Source organism: Falco cherrug, chromosome 1, assembly GCF_023634085.1.
Source record: "Falco cherrug isolate bFalChe1 chromosome 1, bFalChe1.pri, whole genome shotgun sequence".
Taxonomy (NCBI): Eukaryota; Metazoa; Chordata; class Aves; order Falconiformes; family Falconidae; genus Falco; species Falco cherrug.
This window is the reverse complement of record NC_073697.1, coordinates 124,922,304-124,944,275: the sequence shown is the minus strand read 5'-3', so window position 1 is coordinate 124,944,275 and position 21,972 is coordinate 124,922,304. Positions and strand designations below refer to the sequence as shown.

The following is a 21,972-nucleotide window of genomic DNA, read 5'->3' as shown; positions in this document are numbered from 1 at the left end:
GATTTGCCCCGCAATATGTATTTGTTTTAGGCACGACTTCATTTCCAGCATTTGCTTTGATCGGGGCGCTTGGAAGGCGAGCCGTGTCATGTGGTGGGTTTGTCCAGTAAAAATACAATTAGAGGCTTCAGTTTCAGTGTTTGCACGAACGCTCGCTTGTGGATAATCGACAGCCCAAAAATTAATCCCAGATCTCTGTCCACAAACAAAGTTAGCTCGAGGGGTGCAGCTTCGCAGAGTTGTCCTCTTCACTCTTGCATGACCGTTGTCAGAGTTTATATATTGCAATTTCTTACATCTCAGTGGGGAGGGATATGTTTTCCCCTGCTTCATATCCCATCACTAAGAATTGTTTGGAAAATTCAGATGCCAGTCACGTGTGGTTTATAACTGTTGTAACCACAGATGGTGTGAAAGAGAAGGAAAACTGGTGTCCAAAACACCTCCGGTACCTTCTTTTACATCCTTGAACACTAAAACCAGGTTCTGGGACTCAAATCACAGGTTTCCCAACAGGTCATGCACTGTGAAGGTGTCGTAGCTATTGCTCTGAAGCTGTTGTGTTTTTTGGATGACAACGCTGTGCAGGGACGGACAGAAGTCACGGTGCCTGGGAAATGGGATCTTCCAAAACCGATACGCTTTGCAAATGAAGAAGTCGAGCAGAGCAGAGGAGCTTGGTGAGCCAACATCGATGGAGCAGGAGGTGGGACGGGCTCCAGCAGGACCTCTGCAGGGGGACCTGGCAGCTGGTTTGGTTTCCTTCCGTTCCGGTTCGTGGTTTTGATGGATTATTCTGCTTCCAGCCATCACCTCCCTTCGTGGGAATGGGAGCTGTGGAGAAAGAAGGATAATTGTGGGGCAAACGTAACGAGGGTTTGGCTTGGTCTGTCCTGTGAGAGGGTGTAACGATGGCTTTTAGCGACACCAGGCAGGGCAGTGGTATTTTCAAGCGTGATCCCATCCCCTGGACAGTATCTCATGAAATTTCTTGTCATTTTTCAGCTGAGGCAGTGGTCAGCCTCCATAGGGAAGCAGAGGAGATGGCCAGCCATTTCCGTAATGCTCCCCAGGTGCTGTGGCCTCACACTGCCAAGCTGAAAAGGAAAAATAGTGGGAATAAGCACACTGAAGGCTCTGCCTGCTATGGGGCAGGCAGGGCAGGGCAGGGCTCTGCCGCAGGAGGTGGAGAGAGTGTAGGAAGTTCTCCAGGAGAAGACAGACCAGCTGGAAAAAGGGATGCCCCCGACGGGGTGTCTGGGGAAGAGGCTTGAAGAAAAGCCAAAGCAAACAGTGGGTGCAGATGCTGGGGAGGAGAATGCAGCTTGACAGGAGAGGAGGTGGGAAACAATGAGCTGTCCAGAGCACGAGCCGCTTCTGGGAGCAGAGACCATCTGCTCTTCACCAGCCTGAATGGTGCCCAGCCGCATCCCACATTCCTTTGTTCCCCAGTTTAAAGGGAATTGCAGGCTGCCAGTGCTGAAAGCCAAACACAGACCCTGAGAGTTCAGCCACATCTTACCTTTTGTCTGAATTTCCTCCGTCTCCTTCTCCTGAAGCATCTTCTCTTGCAGCCATTAGCTTGTAGCACATTTTTACACCTCAGAGTCCCGAGTAGGTGGATGAAAAGCCCAGGAGGATGTTGCACTTAGCAGAAATTAAACAAACTGTGCACGCAAGGTGGGATAGTTGGGAAAGTCTCTGTGTGGCTTTAGCCAGATAGCTAGGGAATTCAGAGAGGATAAAGTGACCCTAGAAGTATATGCAGCACGCAAAAGTGGCAGAGGCGAATAAATAAAAACTACTTTCAACTCAGTAACCTAATAATAAGTCTTAGAGTCGTAAATCTGGCTAGATAATAATGATGGGTTGAGCCCGCTCTGCCAGGAGGGGCGAGGGTGCTGTGAGTGGCTGTTAACCTAAAGCAGGGGGACAGAGATGGAGCGGAGAGCTGTGACATGTGAGAGCCAGATAGAGTTTTTAAATATTATTTTTTTTAATGTAGGGTTAATGCACGGATGAACTAAAGCAGCTTCATACCTCTGGAAATCATTTACTTGGCAGCTGGGGGGAAAGGTATTTTTCTATGGCATGTCTTCCATTGCATGGCCCTCCTGGGCAGTCGTGCTCTTGGAAATGGTTTTGTCTCTTGTAAAAAAGCCTGACATTTTACCAGACACATTTTGTGTGATCACTTTTTTGTAGTGTTGCTGGACACAGATGTCCACACTCGACACATGCCTTGTACAGAGGAAGCTGCCATCAGAGGGGGCCCCCCTCTGTCACACATTAAGGGTGGCACGACAGAGGCAGAGCTAAGTGTTGTGGCTGCTTTTTCCTTGGCTGCTGGTGTGGCTTTTAGTGCTGCAAAAACACTGGTTGTTCTTTTACTGTTTGCATTTCCTCCTATCTGTACTCCATGCATATACGTTATGTATAGAATAGATTCTCTGTTTACTTCAGTGAAGTAATGGACCAAAATGCATCCTTTGGGCATCTTGTGAGCACTCGGTTCAGTTGTCAGTCCCAGGCCTTTTGTGCTTTGCTAGATTTGCAGTGCTGGCTCTGGGTGCTTCCCGCACCAGAAGGTGTACGTACACTGGGTACACTGGGGGTATGTACACCCCCAGCCTGACGCCGTGCCATAGGCTCCGCACTCAGCGCCCTGCGGCTGCACAGCTCTGCTGGGGGAAGCGGGATGATTAAACACCTTTCAGGGTCACATCCATCACCTTTAGTCTCCACGGTGGTAAGATTTGCAGGTCACTCACCAGGTGCTGTTTGAATGCCCAGTGGCTTCATCCCAAAGACAGGAGCAATAAAGGAAATTCAGGCTTTTCTAAACTCTGCCCAGCCGCCGGTACCCAAGCCCTTGCATTGGGATGGGTAAAACACCGCATCCGAGAGCATTTTAAAGGACTTCATCAAGGTTTGTCTAAAATCGAGGCACTTTTAAGCTGCATTAAATAAACGCCAGCCAGCTGGGCTCTGTCTGGGGAGTGCTCCTGCTCCTTCCCAGGCAGGCAGCAGTGGGGGCAGGACCCCGACGAGCCCGGAGCTGGAGCCGCCAGCCCCACGCAGGGACGCCGGTGGGTTGCTGTTGGCTGGGTGTAGATGCAGGTGCAACCTCTGGCCCCATGGATGTCCGTCCCTGCACGTCACCTGCCCTTGCTGCCTGGCTCACATAGGAGTTTAAGTTTGGGTTGTGTGGGTTTTTTGCCTTGTGGCACTGCTCTGTGCTTTGAACTTTGTTTCTTGCTGGTTTTCCCCGACTCCTTCGTTCTGCTGTTGTTTTGTGTTGGGTTTTTTTTTCAGCAAAATGAGTTGCAGGCTCGTTCAACAGCGCTATTAAGGGTTCAGCCGTAACCAGCTCATTGCTCAGGATTACCCCGGCTGCAATCCCGTGCCTGCACATGCTCCTGTGCGGGGGCTTTCTGCGGGAGCATGGCTGCAGCGGGGGTCCCGGCTCCCCCACAGGGGCTGAGCACCGGGGGGGTCCGAGGGCTTCCCACAGGCAGGCTCCTTGCTGCCAGACCAGACCTGCCCGTGAGCAATCCAGGGTAGGGATGGTCTTTATCACTTACCCACCACTATGTGTGTGGGTTTTTTTGTCGAGGTGGTGTATTAAACCTTTATTATATTTATGTAACTCCTGGGGTAATATGATCTGAATTTAATTACTGGAGCCAGTTTTCTTTCTGAATGCATCTGAAGAGCTTGTCAAAAGCCTGTGGTTAAGTCTTTTGCGCTCATGTTTAACGCGATACAAATGTGGATGGCTTGGTGTAAACACGTGCACCAGGGCTCTTGGACACTGAGGGCGAAGGCGGCCGTGAGCCCCGTGTCGCTTTGCGGGGGCTTTGCCTCTGCACGGCAGCTCTGTCGGCAAAGCCCTGCATCGAATGTGGGCGCCCCTTGATTTTTGGCTATGGATGCAATACTGCACCGTGTCCCAGCCAGGTTTGGTAGGAGACCACCTGGAAACACCCGGTACAGAGCATGCAAGGCAAGGAGAAGCCCAGATATTCAGGGCTGGAAGCTGGTGCCTCTCCGGCAGCCAGGGAGAGGAAGGAGGAGGAGGAATCCACTGCAAAAATGTTCTCAAACATGGTTGAATGGGGGTGAGCAGCTCCAAAAGTGAGATTCTGAGAAAAGCAGTGCTAAATAATGACAGGTAGCAGCCTCTGTCTGAAGGGATATTTTTACTGGGCCGGCAGCAGGAAGCATAATTTTCTTTAAATGACATGTATATCTAGACCATGCTGTAATACAAAGCCAGCCAGGGCGGCGCTTTTCTAAAGTGGGAAATTACATTTCGTAATGCGTACAGCACATTCAGTGGGCAGGGAATGCAGCTGGGGGTCAGCAAGTGTTTGCCGGCCGCTGGATCCAGGGATGCTGCCGCACACCAGGGCAGCGCAGATGAAAAATATCTGTTTTCTGCCATGTCCCCATCAGCAATGGGGCACGTTTCCCCCTCCGAACTCTGTAGATTTAAAATAGGCATTTGGGTTCTTTTTTTCTACAAACATGAGGTATCATTCGTGGCCAGAATGAACATATATTTGTACTGATGTGGCTGTAATTATAGTATTCTATATATGTTGTGTACAATAGATGTATTATCCTTGTACCCCTGGCACTGCTGTTGTTAAGAGGCTATTGATGCTTCAGTTACAAAACTTGTTTTTTCCAGAGGTTTCTAAGTTTCCATAAAAGTCTATTCTGGGCTGAAACTCTGTGCCAAGTCTTAGGCCAAGATTGAAAATTCTTTTCTGAAATTTTATTTTGAGCCAGTTTGAGTGTTGTTACAGAAGGTGCATAAGGGCACAGAGTAAATTTTTTGTCTTGCGTACTATGAGCAACTCTGACTTCTAAAGAATTTGTTTTGCATAACCATTCTGGAGATGCAAAATGCTGCCATCCCCAGCAGGGATTTAACCCCTGTTCTTTATACACGAGTATAAAGTGCCATTGGTATTGGCCTGTACTTGGTATTTGTGCCCTGCTTCTGAGTGTCAGGGAGGTTTTTGGTGGCAAAGAGCTCCTGGCTTTGGCACCAGCGGAGCACCCTCCTCAGCTGGGTGCAGCTGCAGGCTTTGGGCAGCAAGTGCTGAAGGAAGTTGGGTTTTGCACGGTTTATTTTAGTCTCCTTCTAGCCCACAGAAAGAGGCAGGTCTCTAAATTAGGTGGTCTGAATTACTTTTGAAGGGCTTCCCTGGCAGAGAATCCAGGCTCTAGCACTAGATGATGCAAATACATCACCCTTGTGCTTATATACAGGTTTATCGATGCAAACACATCATTTCTAGTAAGTATGGAATGTATCTCCTCTCTAAAGCCTGTTCTGTCTTCTTGCAAGCCATAGCCTCTGCTCCGGAGGGTGGAATAATTGCTTCCAGAAAAAGCTACCTAGTTTCTGAGAATGGGCTTAACTGTTGGTGGCAACTTCTCTGATTAATTAAACCTTAAAAAAAATCCAGAGAAGCCTGCTTTTTTAACAGCTTTATTTTGCTTCAATCTGGATGAAACCACAGCAGGTGAAAGAAGCCGGGAAGCAGCAGCGGTTCCTGCTTGGTCCATGCTCTGCTGGGCACCCCTGATGCTCCTAATGATGAACTGTGCTGCATGCTGCCTTACAGCTGAACAAAACTCACCGTAATGAAAAAAGGCACAAGCACATTACTGTGGTTTTGTTCTCCCCACCTGTGTTCTGCTGAAGTGCTGGGCACTCAGGAAATGGTGTCTCCAAATAGAAGCAGGACACAATGGGGAACTCATTTTTTTCACCTGTAATTTGTTCTGCCCGGCACAGTCTCTAGTAACGATCCCTGGAAGAAAGGAAAGAGCAGTTCTTCAATGCAGACAGACCCTCAGCGGAGAGGAGGCAGGCTGCTGGCACGAGGCTGAAAACCTGCTGTCAGCGCTGGGCTTCAAGGGAATCACAACCTGGGAGGACTTGCAGGCACTGGTTTGGATGCAGGAGGACCGGGGTGTTGGGGGAGAGCATCTGTGCCCTCTGAGTGCATGATGAGGATATCTATGATTTACAAGTCTAAATGTTGTTTCTTTTTTTTTATTTCTGCTTTCTGGAAAGCAAAAGAGCTCTTAGATGCCAAAGGAAGAGTGTGCCAAGGACTCCCAGCGTCAGTCGCCCCTTGGTGGTGGTCACTCGGTCCGCCTGTGACAGCGATGAGCCCGAGGTCAGGAGAGCACCTGCAGCACAGAAACAGCATGGCCAGTGCCCGAGCCAGCTGTTTGCGTGAGAAAAATGCATATAAACAGTAACAAGGAGTGGGCCAGGAGCAGGACTCAAGTCAGTTAATAAGGAGATGCTAAGTCCAAAGGAAAATGTAAAATAATTTCTGTATTTGAATCTGAGCAATTTATGTGGTGAGCCTCTGGTTCTCAGAGGGCTCTGCAAAGCTCTGATAAAAAGAGAAACAGTGAAAGCGCAGCTGCTTACCTGAAGCTTCTGCATCGCTGGACAAAATCATTCCAACATTCCTGGGCTTTTTGCAAACTCTCTGCAGAATGGCAAGAGCAATCGGAGCAGGCGCGTTCTTTCCAGCTGAGACACAAAAGCCGCAGGGGACAGAAGGGCCACATCCACCTAACTGAAATCTGAGAATAATGTTCCAGCTCTGGCCATCGATTTGTTGTCTCGCTACTGAACTTGTGCTCCCCTCTCAACACAGCACAAGAAAGGACGGGCAGAACCTTCCATCCTTTGTATGTTGATGGCAAGGAACAGGCTGCTGTGCTGCAGGCATCTCCTACCCGCTGTGCTCCATGGCCAGGCGTCGCGGGGTTCGCCGTCCTTTCACCAGCAGGATGAGCAGGGATGCTACCGGAGAATTTGGAAATGTCCTTGGCACTTTTAATGCTTACTTTTTTTTCTTTTTACTTTTTTAATGCTTACTGTTTTTTCTTTTTACTTTTGAAAGGCTGAGTCACTACCTACTCAACAAAAGGAAATTGAGTTGATCATGTTTCCTTTCTGAAACACGATGGATTAGTGCATTACAACTGCAGCGCAATGAACTGCGTTTCCATAATATCCTGTTGACAGAACTCCTTAGGTGAGCACCTGTGCACAACTTTCTTTTTTCAAAGAAATACTTCTGTCAGGAGATCCTTTAAAAAGAAAGTGGAAGGAACGGCCATCCACATCAGGCAGGGAAGAAGTGCCATTCCACATGTGCCGCTGTGGTTTCAGAGCTCATGATGCGACACGGAGTCCATCAGCCCAAAGTGATGAGAACTGGAAAAAAATCCCACTGCTTCAGCATGAGCTGTCAGTCATTTAGGTACAGAAAACAAACTGGAGGCTTACTGGCATAAGCACCAGCAAAATGGGGAGTTCAGATGTTTGAATTCCTTAAAGTGTTGAATTCTATATTCCAAACTCAAGCGCTGCTTGCTTGCCTACGCAGAGCAGAAACAGGGTGCTAAGGAGAGCTGGGGACCGGGCAGTCCTGGCGCTGGGTCGCCTCCGTAGGTGCTGCGTACCTGGAAAGCGAGGGCAGCCCCCACGCCCCCGGCACAGGGAGGTGGTGGGGTGCTGCCCTGCAGCTCAAGGACAAATGTTGCCATGGTCTGGATGTCCTCAGCCCGTATCGCCAGCAGCCGCTTGGGGTTGGACTGGGACCAGCACATCACCCCCCTGATCTCCGTGCACATTTTTTAAGTATAAACAGAGACCACCACAAACATCAAAGTGCCCAGAATTCGGCTTCTGTTCCATTTAATGCTGGATGGATCAAGCCAAGAAGTGTTGGGTGGGTTGGGTTGGTTTTTTTGGAAGCTCAAGTTATGCCATTTTATTTACTCAGTCTTCATTAGGCTAAACTAAAGGGCATTATTTAATTCAGTACTTTTATCTAATGCTTGTTGTCAAGGGGGAAACTACTGAAAAAAGGAAGTTTCCAGTTACGGGTTGAAGCAAGCCTTCCTGCTGGCTCTTTGTTTTTCCCTAAAGGAAGTGCTAGCACAAAGGTTGGGTGGGATTTGACCATTTTCTGTATGTGAAGGATCTGAAGAAGCCTGGCCCCACCGATGCTGGGCCGCCCGTTCTTGGGGGTCACCTGGTGGAAGCAGCCTCCCCCCCAAAAGTCCAACCCAAACCTCCCTCCTGAAACCTCCCCTGCAAAAATCTGCCCCCCAGAGCCCCCTCCCCAAAACCTTGCCCCACAATCCCTTCCCCTGAAATCCACACCCCCAAACCACCCCCCCAAACCCTCCCCCTCCAAACCCTTTCCCCCCACTCCCCCACACCACCACCCCCCGAGCCTCGCCATACCGGCCCACGGGATTTCTGCTGCTGGGGGCCGCCGGTCCCCGCTCCAGGGCTGGGGCTCGGCTCTGGGCATCTCCAGACAGGAGATCTTCGCTGGGGTGAGGTGTGAAGGCAGAGGCTCCTGCAGGGCCACCACGCCTGCCCCTGCTGGCCCTGCTCCCACTGCTGGGCTTTGAGACCCTTTTCTTCTTGTCTGGATGAGGACAGAGTCTCCTGATTCAGTTTTCCAAGGAAAAATGTAGAGTCCATCACGCTGCTACCGAGTTGCACCGGGGCACCCGTGGTGCTCGTGTGATGCTTGTGCAGCTCCTCAGGTGCACAAAACCAGCTCCAACAAGGCATTTCCAGTGCTGTTGCCTGGAGCTGCTGAGCTCCTCCTGGAGCCGCTGGTCCTGGGGGAGCGCCGGGAGCTGCCCGCTTCCCTCCCTTCCGCTGCAGCGCTCCAGATGTTCCCACCACCTCTGGGCTTCATCCTGTGCTCAGCCTTTCCCAGCAACTTGCAGGAGGCGTTGAGGAAAACAAGCGGCTTGTGCTCACAGGGATGGGAAGAGGATCATTAAGATTTTGGTGATTTGATTTTTTTTTTTTAATCAATTAAGCTTTGAGTGCATCCCGCTCGTCAGCAAAAAGTGAGGCTGGGGCTGGTGAGGGGCCTGGCCAGGGGGTGACCGAGCGGGAAACGTCACGCGGTGTCGAGCCACTGAGGCAGGGATGCAACAGGCGGAGATGACAGGAGTTCATCGTTGGTATTCAAGGCAGCATTTTCAATGCCTTAATTATATTTTGGGTAATGGCATAAAATACCGGCAGCCGCCTGGATGCCAGCGGGAACTGGCAGCGCTGGGTGCGTCCAGGCGGCTCCCACCCAGGCGTAAATCCCTGTGCCTACCTCCAGCCCCTTCCTCTGGGCATTGGCTGGGAGGTGGGGGGGTCCCTGGGAGAGGGGGGGTCCTCAGGGGGGTGTCCCAGGGAGTTGGGGGTCCCTGGGAATTGAGGGTTCTTTGGAGGAGGGGAGCGGAGGTCCCTGGGATGGTGGGGTTCCGGGGAGAGGGGGTGTTTCTGAGGAGGGGTCCCTGGGAGGGGGGGGGGCCTTGGGGGTGATCATTGGGAGAGAGGACGGTGGTCCTTGGAAGGGTGGGGGTCCTCGGGTGGGTTTCGGAGAGGGGTGTCATTGGGGGTGGGGGTTCCGGTAGAGGAGTGTCATCGCGATGGGAGGGGGCTCCCCGGACGGGGGTGCCATTTGTGGGGGGGTTCCCGGGAGGGGGGTCGCCGGGAGAGGGGTCCCGGCGCTGCGGTGCGGCCCGGCCCGGGGGCGGGGGGGGCTGCGCGGCGTGGGGTGCGCTCCGCCCGGGGCGGTGCAGCGCGGCCCCGGCCCTGCGCCCGGCGGGGAGCGGCGCAGCGCAGCGGCGGGGGCGGCGGGGGGCTCCGGCGGGCGGGGCGGGGCGCGGGGGCGGCCCCCCGGTGCGGACGGGAAGGGGAAGGCCGAGGCCGGCGGAGGAAGAGGAGGAGCCGTGCCGCACCTGCCGGGCGCGGCGGGCCGAGCGGCTGGTCCCGGTGAGGGTGCCGCGGGCGGTGGTGCGGGGCCGCCGCGGGAGGCCGGGCAGCCGGGGGGAGGCCGGGCCCGCGCTGCCGTTGCCGGTTGCGGGAGCGCCCGGCAGCGAGGGGCTTCGGGGAGCGGGGCCGGCGCCTGCGTGCGGACCCGCAGTGGGGCCGGGTGCGGGGAGCGGCGCGGGGTGCGGAGCCGCCGGGGGCCGGGTGCGGGGAGCGGGACCGAGTGCGGAGCCCCAGTGGGGCCGGGTGCGGGGAGCGGGACCGAGTGCGGAGCCGCCGGGGGCCGGGCCGGCTGGGGGGAGCCGTGCTGGATGCGGAGCCCCGGCGGGGCCGGGTGCGGGGGCTGGTGGGGAGAGCGGTGCGGGGTGCGGAGCCCCCGGCGGGCGGGCGGATGCGGGGAGCCGTGCTGGATGCGGAGCCCCAGCGGAGCCGGGTGCGGAGCGCGGTGCGGAGCCGGGGCAGCCCTGGTGCGGCCCCGCAGCCCCAGCCCGCAGGGAGCCGCTCTGCAGCTGCCGGGCTCCGTGGTGCCGGAGCCGCAGCCGCTTCCCTCGGGATCCAGATGGGGAGGAAGATTCCGCCCGTTTTTAAAAACGCATAAATAACCCATTTCGCTTAAATAATTGAAGAGCAGTAAAAAGCACATCAGTGTTTAAGTATCATCTACGTTGCCGTCGCCTTGCAGCAAGATCAGTAATTTTATTTTCTTATCTTTCTGCAGGTGGTGTTCACTAAGTTGTTGGCTTTTTTTTTTTTTATTCTCTTAAGCCACAGCTCATTTAGCTGAGGTGTGCACACACGCACACCCGCGCCTTGTTCACGCACACGCACACATGCACATACACCACCACCACCACCCCCCCACCCCCCCTTGTTTATTTGTTTGCTTTTAGCTTATGAAGCAAGGGCTGCCGGGCATAGAGCACCAAATCACAGCAGCTTAAATCCCTTAAAGCCCGGCCAGGCTGATGCCTGGGGAAGCGAGGGAAGCCTCGAGTAGGGTCTGATCTTTATCCCCCCGTAAGGACCGCCAGCATCTCTGATCCGGAACTGAAGTACGAACCAAATAATCTCCTTGGGATTGCTTGGGCTGAGGTGCCAGCAAGCGTTTCAGCCACTTCTGTCAGTACGAGACCATAAACAAGGGGCGACATTGAGGGAGGCTTTTGCAGGTTCAGAGTATTTGCGTTTTTCTCCGGTATTTATTCAGATAAATGTCTTGGCAGCTTCTTTTTCTGTTCAACCTATGTGTTTGTTTTCCTCCTCTGGAGTTCCTAGGAGGGTTTGGGTTTGGGAACGCTAGGAGCGTTCAAGTGATGCTTCAACGTTCTTAATTTTGTGTTCTGCAGCTTCATTAGCTTACGCAGAGATGGCAGGTGTAATATCAAGAAATCAATTAACGTTCTTAAAACAACCCCTCCTCCAACCTGTCTGACGTAAATTAAAGCATGGGGGCATTCCAGGGAAGATTGGAAGAGTTACTGGTTTGTTTGGGTTTTTTAATAAATGGATAGAAAATAATTAAAAAACCAGTAAGTGGCATTAGAAGTTGAATCCTATTAAATCTCTGCCAGTTTTTTGGATTTTATTAGGATGGAGCAGTGTGACTGGGGGAGGGTTTGGCTTTGGTGCAGCCGTGTAGCATTCGGTGGGGACCATGGTGGAGCTTGTCCTCTCCAAAGGACTTTGAATCTGCTTCTGAAAGCAAAGGGTGGGAGTCTGGGCACATAACAGGGCATGCTGTGAGCATAGGGCAGAAGCACATTATTTTTTATGACCTGTAAGCAACAGCTGCTGCTCTTCATTATTTTTAAAACATTCTGCTGTCATTTTGAAACATTTCTTGCTCGAAAATATCCAGAGGAGTTGGATGCAATTTTCCTGCAAGAGTTAGTTATTAGCATAGGGTGATGTTTAAGCAGTTCGTGTGGGGTGGTCTGGGGTTTTTTTGAGCAAAATGGGGTTGTTATTTGGGGGGGGAGGAAGCCGGACTAGATGATCTCCAGAGGTCCCTTCCAACCCCAACTGTTCTGTGATTCTGGGATGTTTGAAGTCGATTCAGTGGGACGTTATCAAAGCGCTGCAGGTGGGATCTCTTCCCAAGGCTCGGCTTCCCGGGATGTGCAGCCGTGTCCCGCACAGGTCCTCGTGCTGCCTGTGCCTGCTGGGGTCACTGCCCCGTGGGGGACCCCAGCACCCACAGCAGAGGAGGCCGTGAGCAGTGGGATCGGGATGTGTCGCTTGCAGAGCCTTCCCCCTCCTCTCCTCCCTCCTGCGCTCGGAGGAATGCAGGCTCTGGGAGAGCTCTCTGTAAAGCAGTTTGTGCATTTGAAGTTCTTCAAGCTCAGCTCATAGCAGCGGTGCTGACATTCAAGCAACCTCATGTATTTCATTAGATGATGTCTGCACTCCCAAAATAGATTTCTATATTAAAATACAGCTGGGAAGGAAGCTTGAGCCATGTGTTGTCTAACAGATAACAGAGAAACCAGGTCCTGCCGCAGAGCTGTGCTGAACATGCAGCACCAAAAACATCAGTCCGCTTTCTGAACAAGCGTTGGCAGCTGTAAAACCAGAAATAGGGATGTGTTCTTAAAATCCGCACTGTGTTTTGTTGGAAACGCTGGGCAATGGCTCGGTCGGTCACCTGTGGCATGAAGGTGTTGCTGGAGGTGGGACGGGGCCGGAGCAGCTGGGGAGCTGCAGCAGCCCACGCTGGTTCTGCTGGCCCTGCTGAGCTGCTCATGGTTGTATTTCACCTTCACAGGTGAGAAAACAGAGATGTAGATGGACCAGTGACTCCAAACCTCCAGCAGCAAAGTGGTGGCAACGCTGGGGATAGAAACGTGGTGGTTCCCCAGCCTGCCATCCCTCACCAGGTACGTCCCGGTGGAATTGGATGCTGTCTCTTGGAAGAGCGTTTCAAAATCTTTTTTTTTTATTATTTTTTCCCCAAATATTATCTTCAGCACTACTGTGCTGTACGGTTGGCCTAATGAAAAAGTGGGGAAAAAAAATTAAAAGGAAAGTATGTAGTGTTGGATCTGCTCCCAAATGGAAAGGCGTTACTCATGGTAAATTGAACAGTTTGCCTGGGGTGAGGTGGCTCTTGCTTTCAGATGCATCGATCTGGCTGGCTGCCCTGAGCCCATGGGACATGGGACGCTGGAGCTGTGCTCCGAGATAAATACTTTGCTTTGTAATTCATGTGTAGCAAAATGAAAATAAGCCCAGGTTAGCTCAAGTCTTAGCACAAATGCTGATCCTGCTTCTGGGTGGAGGATTGCATCCCGAGGCCTCTCCCAGCCAGTTTTCCCAGCTCTCTCGTTGTGAACAAGTGCAACCAATTTCTTCATGTAGCAGGCATCTGGCATATATACAGGAAGGCATTGAAAATATGAAAAAGTGAAAGTGAAATATCTATCTGAAAATATAAAAATATGAGGTACTGAATGCTGCAAATGCCTGGCTTCTGCTTTTTGAATTATTTTGTCATTTAATACAGATTTGGGTTTTGTTTGTAGGTTGTTTTATTTTTTTTTCTTTTTTAACTAGCCTGGAAAAATGGCACCAGCTGCTCCAAGAGAAGCAGGAGTATGGAGGCAAACCAGAGCTCTCTTGTTCAAGAACTGTCTTATTAAGTGTAGGACTAAAAAAAGCAGCGTTCAGGTAAGCGGAGTGCGTGTTCACTGCTGCCTTCGTACCCGCAGTTATTCTGCGTTTACCAGTAGCTCCTGAGTTAGAGGCAATGCTCAGTTCTGTTACCATCTTTCTGAAGTTTCACGATCTGCTCTAATTTTGGGTTGAAATAAGCTTTTTCAGAAGATATTTTGTGATCCTTTGGCTGAAAATGTGTTGTCATGCATAAGGCATTGTCCAGAAAATACCCTGGAATTAATACTGCAGCCTTAGCGCGCTTCTAAAACCCAGTTAGTTGTGCCCATAACTGAGCAGTGTGGTGGGATTAGACCTCTCCAAAAGATTTTTATCTTTCCTAACAGTTCAGCCCTGTGCATAGGTGATGTGTGTGATGCTTTAAGATGAATTGTGGCGTGAAGAAGAGATAGTACAGTGCTTGGCTAGACTGGTTTAATGCTTCATGGTTTGTGTTTTGCTACTTTCCAAAGAGCATGAAGTTGCTGATTTTTTTTAAAGCGTGTAGAATCATCCCTTTGTACCTTAAAACAGCTTCTTAGGTTACCGATGAATGCGATTAAAATCCTGCTTCAGTGCCAGAGAAGGATTTGGCATTAAAATTGCTGTTGCATTGAAAACGTTCAGGGAACTTTACAGTCAAGTAATGAAACTCACGGTCCCTCCCTTAAGCTTCGTGTAACTAAGGTAAACTTTGTTTCTACGACTGCTCTTTGAAATTTTCATATTTCTTACTTTCCTTGTACAGGAGGTCCTTTTCCCACTCTTTTTCCTGTTTTGGCTGATTCTGATGAGCATGATGCATCCGCACAGGAAATACGGCGAGCTCAGCAACTCCAACCTCGGCACCCTGGATACCTCCATGCTGGTGAATTTTGTCATCGGATACACGCCGCCCACCCGAATGGCACGAGAAATCATGAAGAAAGTGGCTTTTGATAACTTTGAAGATGGTATTCACACCCTAAGAATTTTCTTGTTCTCGCTGTGTCTCACGCTGTGGCTTGTGTTGGAAGGGGGAGCTCGCTGTTGCTGCTGCTGGTAGAAAAAAAACGTTTATTTTCCATTGCAGATAAAAGAAAAGACTGTGAAGGCTTTCTTTTGGTTTTGGTTTTTTTTTTTTTGCTTGGCTGGCAAATGTTTTGGCACTACCATCTTAAAATGATTCCCATTCTTCTGTCACAGCCAAGAAGTGTTACGTGGCTGCAGGAAAGGTTTTGGGAGGACCCAGAGTACAAACAGCCCCTGAGCAGCTCTGGGCTAATTAGTACTTGTCCTGTGGCATCCTGGGGCAAATCCAGGAGATGATGCTATCCCGCAGATAATTCAGGTTGTGTTTTCTATCCTGTTGTTCTTATCAAAACAACATCTTAGAATTTTTAAAATGCTGATTCCCATTAACACCGTGTCACCTTTTCTTTTGAAAGCAATTTTTTTTGTTGGTTTAAACTGCTTTGCCTACACAGCTTACACATCTAGCAGGAACTTATCTCTCCATAACCTGATGTATTTTTAGTTTGGTGTCTTTGGTTCTCCTCCTTGTGGTATGCATGCCTCAAAGGTACCGTGGGGAAACAGGCAGCCCAGCATCTGCCTTTTCCCTATGGGTGCCTTCAGCTACTTTGAGCAAACAATTCTGCTTTCTGCCTGTGCAGCCCATTTGCCTCCCATCCTCTGCTGAAGTTGGTGGAGAAATACCATGTTTTCATGTATTTAGCCCTTTGCAGCAGTTAATCTGCACTTCTTGAAAAGTGCTGGTGCTGGAGGATAATCTCTTGGGTGGCTGGCAGAGGATTGGGGCACAGAAGCTGTTGGAGCAGCAAAAAATCGGGGGAGGGAAAAGAAGACCTGGGGGTAAATTTGAATTACCCACCCTGCAGCTGAACAACACTCCTGCAGGTTTCTGTTCAGGAGAATAGTTCCTTCACTGGGACAAAAATATAACTGTACGTATCTCGAAAACAGAATGAATCGTTAATGATTAACGTGATGCTTCCTTAAACAGTCACAGTTTTTCTTCCTGCTGTGCTGATACCGAAATCAACATGAGAATTTCTTCTATCTCACAGGCATCATCACGGAGGAGTATTTAAGCGAGGAGGAGCTGCAAGAGGCTAGTGCTTCTAAATCCTCAAAATTTGTGGGCGTCGTGTTCAACGATGCCATGTCCTACCAGCTGAGGTTTCACAATTCCATCGCTATGTCTTCCATTTACACGGAATCGAGAGGTAAATGTGCGTGTTCTCGTATTGCTCTGTAAGGGGATAAACTGAAACATCATTCCCTCTTGTTCTTTTTTGGCCTGGTCTTGCCTGTATTGGTTTATGCGGGTTATTTCCATCATTTCTGAGGGATGGCCTCAGGCTGAGCCATCTTTGCACTGGGGATAAGATGGCTTTTTGCACTGTAAAACGCCTGCCTTTATTCTGCAGCCAGTTGCTCCAACCTGCAGAAAGGATGCGAGTCGGTAACATACTGGAGCTCAGGGTTTACAGCTCTGCAAGCCTGCATCGATGCTGCAATCATACAGGTAAACCTGAAAAAAATAACAAAACCAAGGAAGTTCAAATCCGTGGACTGCCTTAGGCTCTGTTTTTCTCATGTTGTCTATTAATTCTGTAAAATGCCATATGAAAAATTATCTTGAGTCTGATGGGGAGGCAGGATATTTCATGTGTTTTCCCGTATTTCATACAAAAGTGTTCTTCTGCGTTGAATAATGCAGGCATTTGTCTTCATTTACATCCAAATGAGCCCGAACCATACATCGCAGCAGTCTTTCAAACACAAAGGCTTGACAGTGCTCACCCCAAAATGTTATTTAAGATGCTGTACCAAAAGGGGCTGCAGAATTTGCCTTACTGCTTTGGTGTCGGCGTTCGTCAGCAGTGCCTTTCTCCCTGTTTCTTTCCCGTCACTCTGCTCGTGACAGGAGGGGGTCTGTTTTTCAGGTGCTAGGAATTGCAAAATTATTAATTTTATCTCCAGATGTTCAGGTGTTCTCCAATTCCTGTGCTTTTGGCCTGGGATTTGGGGCCAGGAAGGTTTCGGGGTCTCCCCCTGGCAGTGGGGATGGAGGCTGGGGCTGGGTGCGGGGCGATGCAATGGCCGGGGGGGGCTAAGCCGGGGTCGCTGCTGCTGGGTGGGATGAGGCACTAAAATCCGAGATGATGCAGAAATACCTCTTCCCTTCCTTTCAGCTGAAGACGAATCAGTCGGTTTGGGAACAGCTTGAATTGACAAGAGCAGTGGTTATGGGAGAGGCTGCGGTGGTGGAAATAGATAATTTTCCTCGTGCGATTATTTTAATTTACCTAGTGATCGCTTTCTCGCCATTTGGATATTATTTGGCAATTCATATTGTGGCGGAAAAGGAGAGGAAGTTGAAGGAATTCTTAAAAATATTGGGACTTCATGACACTGCCTTTTGGTATGTGAGTGTTTGTTTTAACCTGTTGTTTATAAAAGAAATATAAAATGTGTAAAGGAATAATACAAAATAACACTTTCTAGGAAAATTCCCCTGTCCTGTCCTCCTTTTTTTAAATTGTTTTCAGTCTGATGAACTGAAACCCACCCAGAAGTGAGATACTGTGTAAAATCTAACAGGTGCTTGCAGTATCGTGAAAATAGGAATATTTTAATAAGTAATACCAGAGTAATGCTGTTGCATTTGTGCACGTAAAGTTATGCCAGAGTTAGAGGGATTAAATGTGACAACGTGTGAGATTTTTATGTCGTTCGGTTTTTACTGCTTTTAAATATTTTTGGCTCAATGCCTCCTTGCCGGGAGGCTCAGCAGGTCACCTGGGGTCTCTCTCCAGGGCTTAGCAGCAGTTTCCCCGACACATAATGAGATGAATCTAGCTTGATAATTTTAATGTGACGGAGCAGTCTGAGCAACAGGTTTTAATGTGTTTCCTTACCGTGATGGAAAAGGTCCTGTGCAATGTAACGGGATGGGTTTTTTTTCCAGATGAGAGGATGTAGTAATCTGAAATCATTGATAGTTGTGGAGATAAAAACGGGTTTCGCTTTGCCCTTCGCCTCAGCGTCCAGCAGCGTTTTAGCATCTTTCCCTGCTGCAGGGTACCAGCCAGCTGGGCTTGTCTGGGTTACTTTTTTCCTGGTTGCTTTTGTTTTATTTCTGCGCCCAAGCTCTTTCTCTGGCAGCCGTTCCCTTTGCTGACGATACGTCCTTGGTGACAAATCTTCTCGAGCCGAGCCCTTCGCACGCAGCGATGGGCCGCTGGCCCCTCTGGCCCCTCGCACATCAGCGCTGAGCATCCCTGCTCTGGAGAAAATCATGTTACTCTTTCCAGTGTGAAATGGGAGCGATGTGCGAAGGCTCGCTGGGAGTGCAGCCCTGAGCAGCCGCTGGATCTGACAGAAGTGTGCTGCTGAGGAAGATGGGTCGTTTTTTACTACCCGTACACAAACCACCCTTGTTTCCTGAGGTCAGAATTGCTCACAGACTTGCAGCTCTGTTGTGAAAAAGAAAAGGGTTTTATTACCCTGCATAGCTACTGGAATGACCAGTGTATTAAATTTTAAATAGAATTTCTTTAATTATTGAAACCTACTGCTCAGTTACGCTCTTTTGGTTATACCAGGGAATTAATTATGCAAGTTAAAAAAAAATAAAATAAAAATCATGAATCATCTAATTGTGTATCTTTTTGATGCTGTGGGTATTGATGTGTGTGCTCTTATGCCTAGAACAATTACAAGGATGTTTATAAGAGCTCTTTTTATTTGGAGACTCTTGTTTTGTTGCAAGCTTGTGCTTTGGTGCAGCTGTCTGGAATATTAAAGAATGGTAGTTTTAGCTATTTGTGTGCGTGGATAATTCCAGCTGGGAATTCATTCACTGGTTTCTTTTCTTTGCCCCCCCCTCCCCCCCCCTTCCTTTTGTTCTTAGGCTTTCCTGGGTGCTGCTCTACATGAGTCTGATTTTTGTCATGTCCATTCTGATGGCAGTGATTGCTACGGCTTCTTCCCTCTTTCCCCAGAGCAGTGCCTTTGTGATATTTCTCCTTTTTTTCCTGTATGGAATCTCCTCGGTAAGTATTCCTGGTCTCGTTGAATCCAGCATTCCCATCTCTGGGGTTTTTTTATCCCCTTCCCATCTGATCTTGTTTTCTCTACTACAGGGTTTGGATCAAATGTAGCTTCTGTAGGACTGAGTGGTGGGTGTCTTACCCATCCCGGGGACCACTCTGGTTGGGGTGTTGTATGGTCTTGACCATCGCTAGCAGGAATACCTTTTCCTACTGAGATACCTGAGTTTGTAATTGTCTTTGAACTGAGAACACTGTGCAGCACTGGTCTGAAGTCCAAAACCATGCCCTCTCCTAGACGTTTGCTGTTACTATACAGTGTAATGTTACAACCTAAATTAAAGATCAGAGAATTCATTAATGCAGCCAATTGCTTGTCTGAGTTCATAAGCAACCAGTACAGGAATAGCTCTTTGTTTACTGTCTGTCATTCACGGAAGGTGTACTAACCAGGGTGTACATGCATGCTCAGCCATATGGCTCCTTATTTTTCCTTTACCATATTTTTCAGCGCTCTGTCACCGGCATCTTTGGGAAGTAGGTCCCTCCCAGCAGCCTGTTTGTAAGGCGAGAGTAGCACGTGGGTGAACGCTGTAGTGACTATACCAGGAAAATGATGCAATTATCAGAGGCAAAATTGAAGCGATGTTCTTTCTCCTTCAGTTTTTCTAAGCCCTGTATGATTATTATTTTTTTTAATAGATACCTTTTTTTTTTTCTTCCCCATAATCTGTTCTTAGGTTTTCTTTGCACTGATGCTGACACCTCTATTTAAAAAGTCAAAACATGTGGGTATAGTGGAGTTCTTGGCCACGCTGGCTTTTGGTTTCGTGGGCCTTAACATTGTCCTGCTGGAGGATTTCCCCAAGTCCTTCGTGTGGGTGCTCAGCCCCTTGTGTCAGTGCAGCTTCTTGATCGGCGTCGCGCAGGTGAGTGACCGCCTGCCTCTCCGCTTGCGGCCTCGTCGCGCTCACTTGTCTTGCGTTGCTTTCAAGTAGGTCTTGAAGTAGATATTCTTAAATACTCTTCTTTTTTTTCTTTTATTTTTTTCTCTAATAATCTGTTGACAGCGGGGAAAAAGGCCTGTCTTACTTATCTCCCATGGCAATTTAATACCAAGTAAACTACAGTGTGCCATCAAGCAGCTGTTATTCTTCATGTTTGTTGCTATGATTTCAGTCACTTTTTCATCTCTCTCTTTTTTTTTTTTTTTTTTAAGTTTTTCCTTTTGCTTTTGCTAAGCTTTGCACCATGTTGTCGTGTCCTCCCAGGCTGGTACCACGCCGGTGTGTAACACCTTCCTCTGTCCGTGTTTGTTGGCAGGTCATGCATCTGGAAGATTATGAAGACGGTGCTACATTTTCAAATCTATATGACGGTCCTTACCCACTCTTTATCTCCCTTATTTTATTGGTGCTGGATAGCATATTTTATCTGCTTGTAGCTGTCTACCTTGATCAGGTTATCCCAGGTACGTTCATTGGGAAAACTGAACCGAGCAGGGCCAGCATCACCGGAGCCCTGAGCCCCCTGAGCTGACCCGGCTGGTGGCAGTTCTCAATTAATTTCTGCTGTGGGGAAAGGAGGTGGTGCTATTTGTAAACACATTTTATGCTGTGACTCGGAATACCTTTAGCTGAAATCATTTATATTCTGTTGTAACTACGAGATGTGGGGAGAGGTACTGGCATGTTTGGGATGGATGGCCCTTAGGCACACCAGCTGAACTTTGTTTTGCCCTCTTTCTAGAGGAAAGCCTTTGCAATTTGCTCTTAAGGGTTGAAAATTCAGGACCGCTCTGCCCGTTCCAGACCTTTCCCTGCGACGGCAGTAGTTTAACATGAAATGCAGAATTAAGTTGTTAATCTCGCGACTAATGCCTGGTTAAGCCCTTCAGCTCCCTTTGCCTCTGATCTCTCTGGCTTTATATCGCCTGCGTTTAAGTCACCGTTGTTCGGTGCCGGGGATTTCTCCTGCACAGAGAGATTTGCACATACATTTAAATTGCGAGCAGGTTCCAGCTTTGCTAACTGAGTTGATGGGAACTGTGGCTTAAATGCAGATGATGTAAACTTGGCTGATGGAATCCCTCCGGAATGGGGATGTGGGCTGGCTGCTAGACCTTCAGCAGGGTTTTAGCTATAAAAGATAGAGATCTATATATGCACACACACATATATAAAAAATTACCTATTTAATATCTCCTATTACTGTATGATCTATAAATAAATAATACATATGTATTGAACAGTTATATAGAATATTTATATATCATATACATATATATTAAAATGTTATATATTATTATAATATATATATTATGTTTATTTTTATATATATATATATATTTAAAAAAAAGCTGAAGAGTATCCACAGCTACTGTTAAGAAATTGTCTTTTTCCCTGTATTCTCCAGGGGAGTTTGGACTACGCCGCACACCGTTCTTCTTCATGAAGCCCTCGTTTTGGTCGAAGCACAGAAAAAACTACAAAGAGCTGTACGAGAGCAGCGTCAATGGCAGTCTGAGTTTCAGTGAGATAGTGGAACCCGTGCCCTCCGAATTTCAGGGGAAAGAAGCCATCAGGTACAAGCCCTGCCCTGCCCCACCTGCAGATTAGCAGGTCGCCTGGGTCCCTGACATGTTTTGATGTGCAATTTGAAAATCGCTCTGAGTTCTCCAGGCGCTGGATTCAAATAGCATATGGTATGCATTGCAGGGTCCTCCGCACGGCTAGTTTCCATTTTCAGTGAAGCCCCATCATCAGTGACATGGATGCTCTCCAAGGATAAATCGCTGGGCTTAAAGGCAGGGTTTGTTTGTGGATTGTATTCCTTCGGCTGGAGTCCTCTCAAACCCGGCCGGTTTTCCATTCCCTCAGTTTCGCTGAGGCCACGAGAGGTGTAAGCGGTTGCAGATGTTGAAACGCCTACTCTTCTGGGAAGGTTTAGTTTCTGGTAACACACATTTTTGAGGAGAGAAAGCTGAATTCTAAGTTTGTGTGGAGGCTGTTGTGTTCTCCGTAGACCAGAGTGGTTTTCCCCAGCTGCCATACATAAGAGGGTAAACCGAAACTGAAAAATAGATGTCCATGCTGTCATCTTCCATGCTGTGTTTTGTGTCACCTGTTGTCTTGCATCTGGACTGTCATGTGTTTTCGGAGTTCCTCAGATACTATTTTCAGTATCTTCCTTGTAGCCCTTGTTGCCATCATTTTCCAGTGGCACAGCCTGATACGCGTAGGGGAACTCAGCAGCTTCACTCCTCCTGCTTGGCTCCACTAGCCTCAAATGGATGTTTGGGGTTAGTGACCAGAATGAATCTTGTGTTGTCCATGCTGTCCATGTCTCTTTGAGCATCTGCCATAGGTTGAAGGATCCGGTTCTAATCCTGACGTTCACGTGAGAACATTG

At 48.9% G+C, this 21,972-nt stretch overlaps 1 protein-coding gene and 1 long non-coding RNA gene across 2 annotated transcripts in view; both read left to right on the top strand.

Moving 5' to 3' along the window:
* Positions 1 to 1,205: 1,205 nt before the first annotated feature.
* On the top strand, positions 1,206 to 7,876 carry LOC129735277 (uncharacterized). Its single transcript, XR_008730699.1, has 2 exons — positions 1,206 to 5,311; positions 5,816 to 7,876. It is a non-coding gene; the product is annotated as an uncharacterized LOC129735277 (long non-coding RNA).
* Positions 7,877 to 12,620: 4,744 nt separating this feature from the next.
* The window catches only part of ABCA5 (ATP binding cassette subfamily A member 5), a 31,911-nt gene continuing 22,559 nt past the window's right edge, over positions 12,621 to 21,972 (top strand). Inside the window, exons 1-10 of the mRNA XM_027815964.2 lie at positions 12,621 to 12,726; positions 13,403 to 13,516; positions 14,250 to 14,454; positions 15,571 to 15,729; positions 15,934 to 16,031; positions 16,702 to 16,931; positions 18,423 to 18,564; positions 19,302 to 19,490; positions 19,885 to 20,032; positions 20,977 to 21,145. Coding sequence (XP_027671765.2) covers positions 13,412 to 13,516; positions 14,250 to 14,454; positions 15,571 to 15,729; positions 15,934 to 16,031; positions 16,702 to 16,931; positions 18,423 to 18,564; positions 19,302 to 19,490; positions 19,885 to 20,032; positions 20,977 to 21,145 — 1,445 coding nt within the window. The 5' untranslated portion in view covers positions 12,621 to 12,726; positions 13,403 to 13,411. The remainder of the gene's footprint in view (positions 12,727 to 13,402; positions 13,517 to 14,249; positions 14,455 to 15,570; positions 15,730 to 15,933; positions 16,032 to 16,701; positions 16,932 to 18,422; positions 18,565 to 19,301; positions 19,491 to 19,884; positions 20,033 to 20,976; positions 21,146 to 21,972) is intronic.